Below are 14,055 nucleotides of genomic sequence, written 5' to 3'. Positions count from 1 at the left end.
AATCTCGACAGTCACTCGGAGCCTCTCCTTGGTGCCAGAACAGCGCCGATAGAGTGACCGTGCACTCTGCTTTCAAACGTTGAAACATTGAACATTTACCTGGAAAATCATTTGAGTTGGAACATCCCGTTTGCAAGGGTGTCCAGCGTCCGTTCCATTGAGACGCACAATTTTAACTGCAAGGAATATATATATATATAATGTATGGCGCCAGTTACACAAAACGTTTATGATTAAACTTTCCCCTTATTTTGTCGTTTCTAAAGCGGTGCAAATTAAGGGCGAAACAAAATACTTGAGGTTCCGCCCCCCCCCCCCCCCCCCCCCGCTAATCGATGACACCAGCTGCACTGAGTGCTTCACGGCAGTTCGAGTGGCCACACTCCAGCGTTGTTGTTGTCGTCGTCGTGGAGTGCGCGAGCCTTTGCAGTTGCCGTGCATCTCTCGCACTCGCGCGGCGTGCGTGGGCGCGCATCCTCCGCAGCGCGCGTCCACCGACGGCGCCAAATGTTTACGCTACCGTCTCCAGCAGCGGAGAGACCGTGGCTCGTGATGATGGCGATAAGGTCACGTTACAGCTCAGCCGACGGAGCAGCGGGCTCTCGGCTGTTGGATGACGAGTCGCAATCCCGGCGAGGGTTAGTTCGGCCCCATTGTCGCCTCTCATGGGTTGCTAAAATGAGCACAGAATTGGCGAGGCAGCACAACATCGCGCACGCTTATGCGGCCAAGCAGTGAGTGCGGCAAATCCGCGTGAGTCTGATCCCATCTCTGGTCGCGCTGTAAGCCCCGGGATTAAACCGCGTAATCCGGCGTCCGTGGACCCTGGTTCCCGTTCGGCGCCGCTGGGCCCCGTGTTACGTGAGCGGAAACAGCGCCCCCGATAAACCTGGGCGTGCGGCCCCATTGACAAATCTCGCTCGCAGACTCAAAACGAGTGTTCTGTTGAGCACGTCGTGGGTGAGATTTATATTTCTAAATTAGCGCGTTTTTTTAACATCAAGGTCATTTACGTGGCGTAAAAATGTTGTGCCAACGAAAGTCGCCCGATGCCACGTGCCACCATCTTCGGCGGGGAGAGTGCAGACGTGACATCATGGAAGTGATGTCACTTCCTGTGACATAGATTCAGGTCAATCCAAATCTTTTTGACAGAGTGTCTTATCCAGGCCATATTGGTTACACGTCTCTATAAAACATCCCTGTAACTCGTGGTCCAGGGGCCATTGAACGCTTTCTGAATAATGTTGTCACTGAGCCAGCACTGCTTGGAAGCCTGGGTTCGAATCTGGGTTTAATCCACCCAGCAATGATCCAACAGAATTCTCAAGCGTGGGAACTTTATGGTCTCAGCCCGGTTACCAATTAGCGTGCGCAAAAACAAAACAAAACCCCATCAAACAAATTACTTAAGATTTTTCACTTTGTTTGCCAAACTTGGGAAATGCCCAAAAAAATGGCAGTTTGACTGCATGCGGGAAAGCGCGTCCTTTCGTGCGAGGATACAAAAAAAAGGTCGCGGGAAAGATTCTCGGAACCGGTTCTGTGAAGTCTCCTTCCACGGGGCCTTTTGACGTCGCCAGCGGCGTGATGCACTGCTCCGCCTCGCGCCGTGGTGCCGCTATCACAGTTTGACAAAAACACTTTCCGGAAAAAAGACTCGAAATAGAAGTAGAAGGGACAAAGAAAGAGCGCTCAACTGAATCTTTACGAACGAACGTGCCAACATCGAGAGCGCTCGGACGGTGTGGCGTCTGTTGTCCACTAGGCGGCGCTGTAGCCCCTAGAGACGTGAAAGTGGCAGCCCTTGCCCGTCGTGTCGACTGCTGTTGCCTCCTGTGAGTGGAGCTGCCTCCTGTTCGACGCTCTGGCACCAGCCGGAGAGGCTGCGTCGCCTCTGTGCATTGACACGAGGGTCCGGGCTGCTCAGTCAGATCGGTGGCCCGAACCCGTTCCCATACCCTGCGCGGCGCGATTTATAAACCTAAATTGGTTCATAAGCCTAATTAGTTTACTAATTGGCCCGTGCTCACACGTTGCTTTTACCTAATTGGGATTTAAGAATGACAGCGGTTAATCCATTTAAAGATTACAAAACTATTCATCGTAAATAACCAACATATCCGATACCAAAATTTACCCAGTTAGACATTTTGGTCGTGATTTCCGGTTTCTGTTTTGGTGTGGGTTTTTTATTATCATTTTTTCTAGTGTGACGATTTTTTTATTTTCTACATAATTATGAACCGCATGCCGCGTTGTTGTGTGCTGTGAAAGCGCCGGTACACGCACAGAAAGCGCCGGTACACGCACAGAATTGAATGTTGCGCGAGCACTCGCTCAGTGCGCGGGACCGTCATTTCAGCGTCTTTCTCGCATGCGCGTGCCGTGTACGCATGCCTCGACGGCGAGTCGTTAAAAGAAGAAGGCACGGTACGATGACGGGAGTAACCCAAAAGCCTGAACATTCCGTCTGTTGTCTCTTCCCCGCCGCAAGTTTGAGCAGTACGGCTTTTTCCAGCCAGAGAGCTGGACCTATTCCTCCAACCGCAACGCCATGCTGGGCCCTTTTGGCGAGCTGCTCACCGAGAAGGACATTGCGAGTCTGGAGAAGCAGATCGAGAGCCTGCAGCTCCTGAAGAACGTGCAGGAGGTGGAGACCAAGCTGGAGGTGCTGGAGCAGGAAATCCACCAGATGATCCTGCCGCCCACCGTGGAGGTCGCGGACAGCCGCTTCGCGACGGGCGCCGACTCCGTGCGGGCGCTGCCCGGCTGGTGCAGCCGCGTGTCGGGCCTCCTACGCAGCATGGCTTTCCTCGTCAGCAGCTTAGGCAACAAGGACATCGCGGGCCCCGAAGTCGGGCCTGCCGGTGCCCCGCCTGTCGCGGAAGCGCGGAGAGGCCTGGAGAACGGAGGCGCGCGCAGCAACGGCGGCGGCGGCGGCTTCGGCGGCGCCAAATGGCAGCGCGGCCCGGATGACTTCGCCGGCGATGGCGGCGTCGGGCAAGAGAGCCCGCGCGATGAGCCGTGCCCCGTCGCGTTGGAGGAAGCACGCGCGAGCGAGGAACGGAAGGCGAGCACGTCGGTGATCCGGACGCAGTCGTTCGGCTCCACCAGGGAGGAGGTAGAGTGGGAGATTCAGCAGTTCGGCGTCTCGGTCAAGATGCTCAAGTCCAACTTCGAGCCCGGCGCCGTGAAGCCGGCGCCGGTCACGCGCAACGGCCAGGGTGGAGGCGGCGGCTGCGGAGGAGGAGAAGAAGGCAGACGTGCGGAAGCACCACCCGGCGAGGCGGCTCAGCCGTCCGGGGCGGAGGGACCGCCGCGGGCGCCGCTGCTGCCGGTGAAGAGCGTGGACGATGACGTGTGCCGCCTGGAGCTGGGCGGGGAGCTGCCGTCACCGCCGCCGTCGTCGGAGGGCGGCGTCGCGACCGCCGCGACGGAGGCGACGGTGCGCGAGTCGGTGGAGACGCGAAAGGTGCGCACGGTGCTGCTGTTCCTGGGCCACTGGAAGAAGGCCGTGTACTCGATGTCGTTCGGCGTGAAGGGCGACAGGCGGGGGGGGGGGCTCCGGCACCGTCGTCGCAGCAGGCGACACGTTGGCGTACGCGGAGCTGGACGCGGCGGCCGCGGCGTCGTCGACGACGGGCGAGGCGGAGCGCGAGCGCACCGAGGACGAGCGCCTCCTCTACTTCATGAGGCAGCGGCAGGTGGTGAACAAGCTCATCGGGCACTGGCGCCTCATCATCGCCCACGTGCCCTCGCGCCAGATCCGCCACCTGAGCCGCGCGCCGGCCGCCTACTCCCCCGAGCAGTTCCTGCCGCATGTCAACGGGCGGCCGCCCGCTTACGACTCGCTGACCCTCGACCTCTTCATGCTCGGCTACTTCCAGCTGCTGGAGATGCCGATGCCGCGCGCGGAGCGCCGCGCCCGCCACCTCCTCTGCTTCGAGATGTTCGACCGCCTCGCGAGCCACCCGTGGGAGACGATCCGGGACTTCCACCGCGCCGTCGTCGCGGAGGTGTCGGGCGGGCGCCGCGACTGGCGCGACGGCTTCGAGGACGCCAAGCGGCGCTTTTTCGGCGACGCAGCTCGCCGGGCGTCGGCCGCGTCGAGCGGCGGCGGGTCCGGTCGCGACCGCGGCGACCCGGCGGCCGCCGGCGCCGACGCCGTGAACTGGGACTCGCGGCGGGCGTCGGAAGTGAGCCTGCCGAGCTATTGCGGCAACACGCCCGCCGGCGACGGCGAGGAGCAGGGCGGCCGCTGCGGCGCGCGCCGGCGCTCCGACTCGGTGCAGGTGATCTCGGAGCTGGGCGAGTTCAGCAACGATGAGATCTGCCGCTACATCGACCGCAGCTTCTCCTTCTGGAAGGAGAAGGAGGCCGAGCTGTTCGACCTGTAGCACGCGCACGCCCCCCCCGTGTCGCGTGACGTGTTCCTTTCGTGCCCCGCGTGTCGTGACGCGCAAGCGCGTTTGTGTCACGCCGCCGCATACAAACCGTATTTATTTTGGTGACTTGGCGATGTTGATGCTGATTTGTGTTGTTTCTTTTTTACTACTACTACCTAGGAAAGCCTCGCTGGACCAAAGGTTCTTTATTCTCAGGAGGGTCCTGCACTAGGATGTTTGGCCAGCTCGATTAATGAGTATTTTGTATTGGGGGGGGGTCATAGAAATACATTCCAGCCGCATCTTGTTGTCTTGTTGCACTGCCCTCTGTTGCCCAGAGCGTAGCCCCGCAGCAGCCCCACAGCACCCACCCAAGCATGGCGCAGATCAAGACTTGGCTCCCCAGAGGCTAGGAGATCAAGCACATTCGGGGTGATATAATGATATTTTTTGCGTTCTTCATTTACCATCTTATTTGCTTCGTGGGGGGTTTATTTGTTTAACAATAATGAGACTTAAGCTCAGCGAGTCGAGTGAAGAGTTCTATCATTGGATAAGTTATTTTTGTATGTAAGCATGTTTTATTTCCTCTTGGGTAGGTGGGCAAAGGACACAGGGGGTGTGTGACATCCTGGGCCAGCACAATCACCTCTAGTTTTAGTTTATTATTTATTTAATCATTTCAAATAAAAACTAAAATCAAATGAATAGAAGAAGTCTGAGAGGATGTCCACGAAGAGATGGAGGGATGAAATCGCCTCTGCTTCAAGAGCTTGGTGGATTATTAATTATCAGAGTGGAGGGTTGCGAAAAGTGCCGGCAACTTGGGGGAAGCCTTCATCTGGTTGTGGAGTGACTGTGACTCATGGTTTTCGTTTATTAACTTCTCCTACAACACGAATACATACATAAATGCTAAGAAGTGAAATTTATCTCAAGAAACAGCGGTCACGGTTGAAGCAATGTCGAGCGTCACAGACGAGGCCTTTCTTAGGCCTCGCCAACCCTGGAATCCACCTTCTGTTAACATCGTTTATTCCTTTACGATATTGCCATGATCCTCATGATGTTTAGTAAGAGGCATTTAAAATGCCTCTTACTATTTCAAATGCCTCTCTTAAAATGCCACTGCCCTATGAGTCTTTTATTGCTGAGGCCTATTGCAGGCTTCGTTGAGATTTTTGACACTGAAGAGTGGCATCGTAAAAAAAATACATATATTTTAGAAATATTTATCCCACAATTACACAAATGACACTATTTAACACAATTTTTGCTCCTGGGTAGGAAGTGTTATTTCACAATTGCTTATGCCTAGAAAGTATAGAAAATCGCTATTATTCCCCACAAACCAGTGCAGTGATATTTTAAAATGTACATATTTTCAATGAGAAAACGGGTGACTGTGTCTTTTCGTTCACATAAAGTCAGAAAAAAAACATATGAATCAAAATTAACATGTATTTATACTAAAGTAATACAAAATGACTACAAAAGATTTAGAAGCGAGTAGTTTTTCGAGATTTACGATTATACTGTAAATCACTTTAACGAATCAGCCCCCAAATGTAGTCTCTCATCATGTTCTCGTTAAACTTTCCTTGGTAGCGGTGTTCAAAGTCCAGTATATCCTGGTGGAAGCGCTCGCCTTGCTCCTCCGAGTACACTCCCATGTTCTCGAATTTATCAAGATGAGCATCAAGGATATGGACTTTGAGGGACATCCTACAGCCCATTGTGCCGTAGTTCTTCACCAGAGTCTCAACCAGCTCCACATAGTTTTCGACCTTGTGATTGCCCAGGATGCCACGAACCACTGCGACAAAGCTGTCCCAAGCCGCTTTCTCCTTACTAGTGAGCTTCTTGGGGAATTCATTGCACTCCAGGATCTTCTTTATCTGTGGTCTGACGAAGATACGGGCTTTGACCTTTGCCCTCAGACAGCTTAGGGAAGAAGTCTTGAAGATACTTGAAGACTGCCGACTCCTTATCTACAGCTCTGACAAATTGTTTCATAAGGCCCAATTTGATGTGCAGTGGTGGCATTAGCACCTTCGGGGGTCCACCAGTGGCTCCCACTTAACATTGATCCTCCCCACAGAGAACTCGGTCCGCTGTGGCCAGTCCCGCCTGTGGTAGTGCGCCTTGGTGTCTACATTTTTTGTCGTCATTTTTGTATTACTTTAGTATAAATACATGTTAATTTTATTCACATGTTGGTTTTTTACTTTATGTGAATGAAAAGACACAAATTCACCCGTTTTCTCATTGAAAATAGGTACATTTCTAAATATCACTGTCCTGGTCACAAAAGCAAAGTTTGTGGGGAATAATAGCCATTTTCTGTACTTTTGAGGCAGAAGCAATTATGAAATAACACTTACTACCAAGGAACAAAAAAAAATGTGTTACTCATTGTGATCGTCCGGTCACAGTGGGTTTGTTACATTGCTTGGTAAAGAATAATATGCTGATAAACATACTCTTTTTGGTCTTTCGGTAAAGTCACGTAGATAGAAAAATTATAAATAAAAAATCACGACTTTTCGATCACAACACAAGCAGGCGGACTGCGGAAACAGGAACAAATATAGCCGAAATTCGCTTGTGTTGCGATCGATTTTTTATTATTTTATTATTTTTCGATCTACGTTACTTTACCGAAAGACCCAAAGAGTATGAATTCCTGCAGTCACGAAAGCTTCAAGTCAAGATGCTGATAAACAACGAGTTTATTTTATGATTGACGGTGGTATAAATATTCTGTTTGTGGTGGGGTTTTTATTCGGTATTTATTGATTTGTAAAATGTCCCTATTAAACATCGCTCATAAGCATTCATTAATACCAGCACCAGGGTTACCCTGCACAAGTCCGTACTGTGCATATAATGGGGCAATTTAATATGGAACATTACACTTTTTAAAAAAAAGTTATATCCAAAGTCCTTTGTATAGATACGACTAAAATCATGTCATAGGTCTACAGAAATGCAAGCTTAAGGTCCTGCAGGATTAGTTTTTTATTCCACAAAAATTGTACATTTCACTCATGTCCTGCCTATGACATCCGAACGAACTGCACAGGACATGGCCGCACATACATTCAGCAGGAACTGCATTTGGCTGCAACTTTGGCACCGTCTCTGCAGCCGCGATGTTCGGATGAAGAATGGCCTGCAATCCCCACTCCTCTCTCCTCGCCTTGTCCATACACGTCCTGGTTTGCACTCTGGGATTCGCTCAATACATATTGATTCGCGGCTTGAAGATGGCAGCAGTTCGACAATTGGTCCCACTCAGTTAGTCGGTACCAGTCAATCTGATCTATCTGTTGAAATGTCTTTTCTTGCTCTTCAGCTCAGCTCACGCGTTTTCTCATTCGTGAAACGTGGATTCCGGAAGAAGACGTTTTTTGTGGATTTTCTGGGTGCGTTGCTCACGTACGTGTGATACTTTTGTTTCGGAGTCTGGATGCAGAGTGATGGACAAAATTAATAGTTTGGTGGATGACGATGCTTTGAGGCATGAAGCATGGTCGTTGTAACACCGATGGAGACACACGCATCGTGTTTATTGACACAACAACACAATTTAACCATGATTTGCGAGTTATGTTTAATACCCCAGTCTCTTATAACTAAAGTGTAATAGTAACAATTACAGTACACACTTTAAAATGTCAAACGTAATTGTTAAAAAAAATGAAGTGTCGGTCACTTTTTTTTTCAGAGTAAAAAAATACCTAAAATGTCTCATTATTTGTCACTGGGAACATGCCCCAAAAAAGACGTCTTCCCTTTCAAATCCGGGGCCTTTCTGATAGCGAACGAGAGGCCCTCTGGCGCGGGACGTCGTTCACCAAGGGGGGAGTCGAGTCCCGGGCCTCCAACGCGGCGGGTAATCACCGTGGACGGTGGCTGCTGCCCACCAGAGACCGCCCGCCGCTGTCAGGGCTGTATCTGTACACAACAACAACCACCACCACCACCCTCCCCCCCCGCCATGTAAACCGCCCCCAGACGTGACAATAAATTTCATTGTGAAAATCGGGGGTATCCGTCACTTATTTATACATTTTATTATCACCATCAATAATTCACGTCCCTATGACTTATTGATTCATTTGCCCGGGCAAACGGGGCTGCTCTGGCCATGCAGGGCTCTAATTAATATTTCATCAGCCCCCCCGGGTGTCGGGTGACTTCTGTCCCAGGATGCTTGCCCCCTTTCGCTTCGCCGAGCCGCCCGCGCGATCAAATGGCTCCCTCGCTGTATGAGTTGGTGGCGTCTCTTCCCCGTCGCGGTCGCGTCGCCCGACATCACCCGGCGACGGACCGAGAGAGAACGCAAAACCGGAGCTTGCCTTTTTGTTTTACATTTTGATTTCTCGCGGACGCGCGAGTCTCGACCGTCGCCGAATAATTGAAGTGCCGTGGCGAGCGGAGGGGATCGGGCGCCGCGTCGGATGCCCTCTCGGCCGCCAGCTAACGACGGCCCGTACCCTTTATCGCTCTCGCTTGTGCCGCAGGTGGTGGAGGAGGCGGAGCGGCTGGCGAACCTGCCGGCGTGGAGGCGCGAGATCGTGCGGAAAAAGCTGGAGGATGAGAAGTACGTGCCACGTCTCGTGGGCCGCACCGCACCGAGCGAGCGTGTGTGTGTGTGAACACGTGTGTGTGTGTAGACGTGTGTGTGTGTGAACACGTGAGAGTACGTGTGTGTGTGTACACGTGAGCGTACGTGTGTGTGTGTACACGTGAGCGTGCATGTGGGGAGCGGTGGCTGGTGCATTGCACTAACTAACAATCAAGAGTTCAATTCACGCTCGCTGCTAACATCAGTGACGCGTCTCTGACCCAGTTGTAGGCCTCCCGTAAGGTGCCTCAGGCTTAAATTGGCACTTGGTGCGATGCGTAAACGCCAGCACTGGGGAGACAAAGGTGGCCGGGCGTGGTGCTGACCCGGCCCCCACCGCTGCCTCGTGCGCTGTGGCGGCCTTCATCGGTGCTCGCTAACAGCACCTGGCGTGGGGGATCTTGCGGCGTCGAGTCCGCTCCACGGTTTACTCGCCGCTGGGTGGCTAGGGCAGGTGATTGAGCAGGTGAAAGTGTGCGCCGTCTTGTCGCACTCCCCTCCCACCGCCACGGGGTGTCTCCTGTAACAAAGCTCGGACCCGGCGCAGGGCGGAGCATTGTGTGCGCGTTACGCGCGTGCGTGATGTATCGTGCGTGTGATATGCGCCTTGTGTCGCTGTGGGCGCCTTTCAGCCTGGGTGATAACGCCCGGTGACCCTGGGCCTTCCAAAGAGGAGTGGATTGATTTGTCTTTCTTTTCGTGAATCGTTGGACGTTTACCCGAGTTAAAATGTTAACATGAATGCTGTTTAGTCGCAAAATCGGCCCGTGTATTTAAAAGGAGAGTAGAATGTTGCTGAATGAATCCGCCGCGCAGACACGATGGCACTGTCCGCAGTCCAGAGCGGGCGTCGTTCTCACCTCGTGTTCTTGTACGCGGTCGTTTTTACTCTCGACTTGATTTTGTTTTTTTACCAAGTGAGAACTTGCGAGTAGGATGAGTCAGTCGCGTTTGAAAGAGTGACCTGGCTTGGTATGTTGTACGACACGTCCCTTGTTACTCATTCGTTCCCTTATCTGTTTTCACTTTCAGGGAGAAAAAAAGGTAAGCCCCTGTGCCCCCCCCCCCCCCCCCCACTTGTATCGGCCTCGCTCACCTCGCTCACCTCGCTCACCTTGATGCTCTAATTGCCGTTGTCGGTAATTGTTTGGAAATCCGCTCACCACAAATCGTACGCCGGCCAGCTGACTGGTAATGACTGGATCTCATATTTGGTAGAAGTGATCTGTCGGGTTTGTTGGTGTTGATTCGTGTTCCATGATTCGATGGCGGTAATGATGGCATTGGCAATATGGCATGATAGATGGTGACATGATAATATTCAGTATTTGATGGGATGATAGTCGATGATTGACAATAATTAGATGCTAGGCTAATTATTTGGTGATGTTTTGTGTGCTATGAAGGAGGGCCACGAAGTTTTATTGACGAACACGTTGAGTTTAATTGTGTTATGTTCACGTTATAAAGTAGATGCTTCGGTGAAGTGGATAAGATGTTAATTAACAATAATAAGAGGGATTTGGAGAAAGTAGTGACAAATCCTGTTATTTTCAAATAAAATGTTATAGTCAATGTTTGTGGACGATAATGATGATTATAGTGATATTCATTACAATGAGGTTTAATTGTTATGTTTTTGACAGTTTGCTCAATATTTGCTGTTGTTTGACTTTACAGTTATTAAGTTTAACAGCCTCATGTTCAATACTTGATCATGATTTAGATGACGTGATCATTTCAAGAACAGCGATGAGGGAGTTTGACGGTACGATGCTGGTGACGCCTATAACTTGATGATGATAATGATCAGGGTGATGACGACGATGATGGAGACAATGATTGTGACGGCGTGAATAGTACCGACGATGATCGTGGCGATGATTCCTAGAATGGAGGAGGAGATCGAGCGTCAGAAGCAGGAGGACGTGCAGCGCCTACAGTCGGAGCGCATCCAGCAGCTGGGCTACGACGAGGAGAAGCTGGCCCCGTGGCAACGGCAGCTCATCCTGCGCAAGGGCGACATCACCAAAAACTAGCGCGGCTCGGCGTACGCACGCACGCACACACACGCGGCACAACGCTGCCCGTGGCGTTCCGTAAGGGGGGGGGGGGTCGCCGGTCGGGTGAGCATGACATGCGTCGTTCCCACGAAGACGACAACGACACTAACGATGACGACACTAACGATGACGACGCTGACGACGACGGGAGAGAGAGAGAGAGAGGTGCGCCCACACGTGGGTTCCGTTCGACCAGGGGAAGCTCGTCGAGCGTGGGTTTGGCACGGTTGCCGTCGCGCGGCTCTTTGTGGCAAACGAGGGGATTTTCTCTTGGGTTTGCGGGCGAGCGCCAGGCAACCGTGTGACATCCACTCGCTGGGTGGGGGGGGTGCGAGCGCCTCCCAGCTCGAACGTTGCGGCCTCACTCTTTGGGTGACGTTCGATGGAACGGAGGCAGCGGTGCCGTCTGCCTGTGAGCGGCGCATCTTGGTCATCGGGGGCTACGGTTAACGCCGCCGCTTCTGACGGCAGGCGGGGATTGTCCCGAGGTGCGCGAGCGCGGTCACGGCGGCGGCTCGCGGCGTTCTGACGGCCGCGTGGCACTTCGGCTGCGCCGCGGGGGCACGGCGACGCAAGCTCGACGCGGCGGTCGTCGTCGTCGTCGGAAGTGAACGTCCATGGGGGATAATATTCTGCTGTCGTGTGAAAGCAGCAACGTTTAGAATGGGCATGTCGAGTGTAGCTCTCCGGGTGTGAGATAGTGCGTGCATGCGTGCCTGGCAGTCGCTCGTAGGAAAGAAAAGTGGTGTTCAGGTGCTCGTCCCATGATTATGACTTTAGACATACGTGCGTTTGTGTTGAATACACATCACGCATGTGAGTGCGTGTGTGTGCAAATGGGGGATCTTTGTGTCAGAAGTACATGACGGTAGTACGGCATACATTACAAGATAAACAAAACTTCCTTATTACAGCCAGATAATTCTATGTATAGTTTGAGAGCCGTGTGAAGATGTGTTCACGTTTACGATGGTTATTGTTGATCCTGTGTAGTTTGTTTCACAGTCGAGGGCGATGTTTGTCACCAGTCGAGCCCTGTGCTGGTGTTTCGGTGATGCCTCGACGCCCGTCATGCTACTTTCGAGCTGTTGAGTCATTTTAACGCAAATTGAGCGACTGGAGCGGCTAAACCATGGCCACGTTGTAACTCGAGAACCCGAGTCTTATAGTTTTATGAGCAAACCATCCAATCTCTAACCTAAGTTACGTAATTTTTTGCCAACTCCTTTATCCGATTTTAATTCTTAAACGATGTGCACGGAGATGAAATATGCTTTATTTTTAACAAGCGCTCGCTCGATGAACAGAAACGCATTTAAACTAAAACACAATTAGACGTGTCCGGTGAACGTCTCCTGCGCGTCGCCACGCGTAGCTTCGTGTCTGTAAAGGACGAGAAAGGCGACCGTCGATGCGGCTCGAGACATTTTCGACCGTCCGCGCAGCCACGCCCCAGACGCGTCACAATCGGGTCGCGCGTCATCATGACGGGGCGCGCTCCGATTGGCTAAGAGAGGAGGGCGCCCCGAGGGAGGATCGCTCACGCGGCTGTGGCTCTGAACCCCGAGCTGGGGGACGGTGCCGAGCCGCTTGAAACGTTTAAAAACGTACACTTTAGTCGTTGAAATACTTCCAATGTATTGCCATATTGAAAATGAACTTAACTACATCGACTGTGATTATTACATGGAATATGCTAGCGGCCGTTTTAACTGTAGCTTCGTCGTCTAAACAGTATTTGTATTAACATTGGCCAATACCAGGATGGTGACGGTGCGTAGCTGAGAGATAAACCAAGGGGGTACTCGTCAACCGCGTCGCCCAAGTTTCGCCTCCAAATCGTTTGTGCAATTTAGCTCGATCACCCATCCCACCCCTCCCCCGCGCCGTGTCACTCACACTTGCGTCACCTCGCTCACCGTGTTCCACCGAACTGGAAAGCATTGGGATTGCTTCTGGCCGCGCTCCACCACTCAATAAAGTCGACCGCTGAGGTTATTTCCTAGAAACCCCCCTCTTGTCGCGAAATCGTATCGTCATAATACTATTATTAAAAAAATAACAATCTATGCCTCGAGTTTCTTGGCTGGCTGCTCGCTGGGCTCCTCTCCACCCCAGCAGTAATGCTGCTGCTGCGGGCCGTGGCGAATGACGACGACGACGCTGCACCAGAGCTGGCCTCGACCCGAGTTGTGGGGCTTGCGAGCGTCCGTCTGCTGGAGAAAGTGCTGGAACAGGGCAAGAATCCTGCTGCGGAATGATTGATACATTTGATTAATTTTGCAGGCCCATATGGAGAAATTTGATGCGGATTTGCCCAATTCAAAATGTCACTGCTCGATCACAGAGACAACTATTCAAAATATATTTGGGACAAACCACGCCCAATTCCTCCCATGTTTGGGTGTGGACTATGCACACGATACATCATCCATTCTGTCGAGGGACTCGTCGTCCTGTGACAGCGCTGATGATGCAACCACTGCCATCCCATTTCTAATTTGCGAATGAAATCCAACCTGCACGACGCGCTATCAATTCGAGACTGGAAACCCCGCGGTGGAATTTCTCTCCTCTTCAACCTGAGCCCGCTTGTGGGTTACTCCCCGCTGGTTGTCCGATTAGCATGGATCACGATTACAGGGCACAATTCACATCCGTCGGTCTGTGTCGCTTGAGTTGTCAGTGTGTGCCTGTTGGGGACTGCACAAAAATGGGACTCAAGGGCGGACTGACGGAAAGTAGCCAATTGGTGACGACACCGTGCTGATGAGTCTTATCAGTCGGCCACATTCGCTCTGATCTACCTTGATGGTGATCCGAGACAAAATAAAGGACCACAATGCACTGCTCCAGGAAATGATATATTTTTATTGCATGTGCACAATGGCCGCGTGTCCTTGAGCATAATGCGGTTGTATTGTTACTGGGGGTTCTGGTCGTTTACGGAGTCAATTAGTTTTAGCAACAT

At 52.0% G+C, this 14,055-nt stretch overlaps 1 protein-coding gene and 1 long non-coding RNA gene across 2 annotated transcripts in view; both read left to right on the top strand.

The window, feature by feature from the left end:
* The window catches only part of ESPN (espin), a 61,190-nt gene extending 52,283 nt beyond the window's left edge, over window positions 1-8,907 (top strand). The window contains 3 exon segments of the mRNA XM_078611264.1: window positions 788-861; window positions 2,478-3,703; window positions 3,705-8,907. Of these exon segments, the coding sequence (XP_078467390.1) occupies window positions 788-861; window positions 2,478-3,703; window positions 3,705-4,400 (1,996 nt within the window). The 3' untranslated portion in view covers window positions 4,401-8,907.
* A 2,159-nt stretch (window positions 8,908-11,066) lies between these two features.
* LOC144730680 (uncharacterized) lies at window positions 11,067-13,153 on the top strand. The gene is made up of 2 exons (XR_013587835.1): window positions 11,067-12,428; window positions 12,476-13,153. It is a non-coding gene; the product is annotated as an uncharacterized LOC144730680 (long non-coding RNA).
* The last annotated feature ends 902 nt before the right edge of the window (window positions 13,154-14,055 follow it).

This window comes from Lampetra planeri, chromosome 36 (assembly GCF_965212315.1).
Source record: "Lampetra planeri chromosome 36, kcLamPlan1.2.h2, whole genome shotgun sequence".
Classification (NCBI taxonomy): Eukaryota; Metazoa; Chordata; class Hyperoartia; order Petromyzontiformes; family Petromyzontidae; genus Lampetra; species Lampetra planeri.
This window is presented reverse-complemented; position numbering and strand designations above follow the sequence as displayed.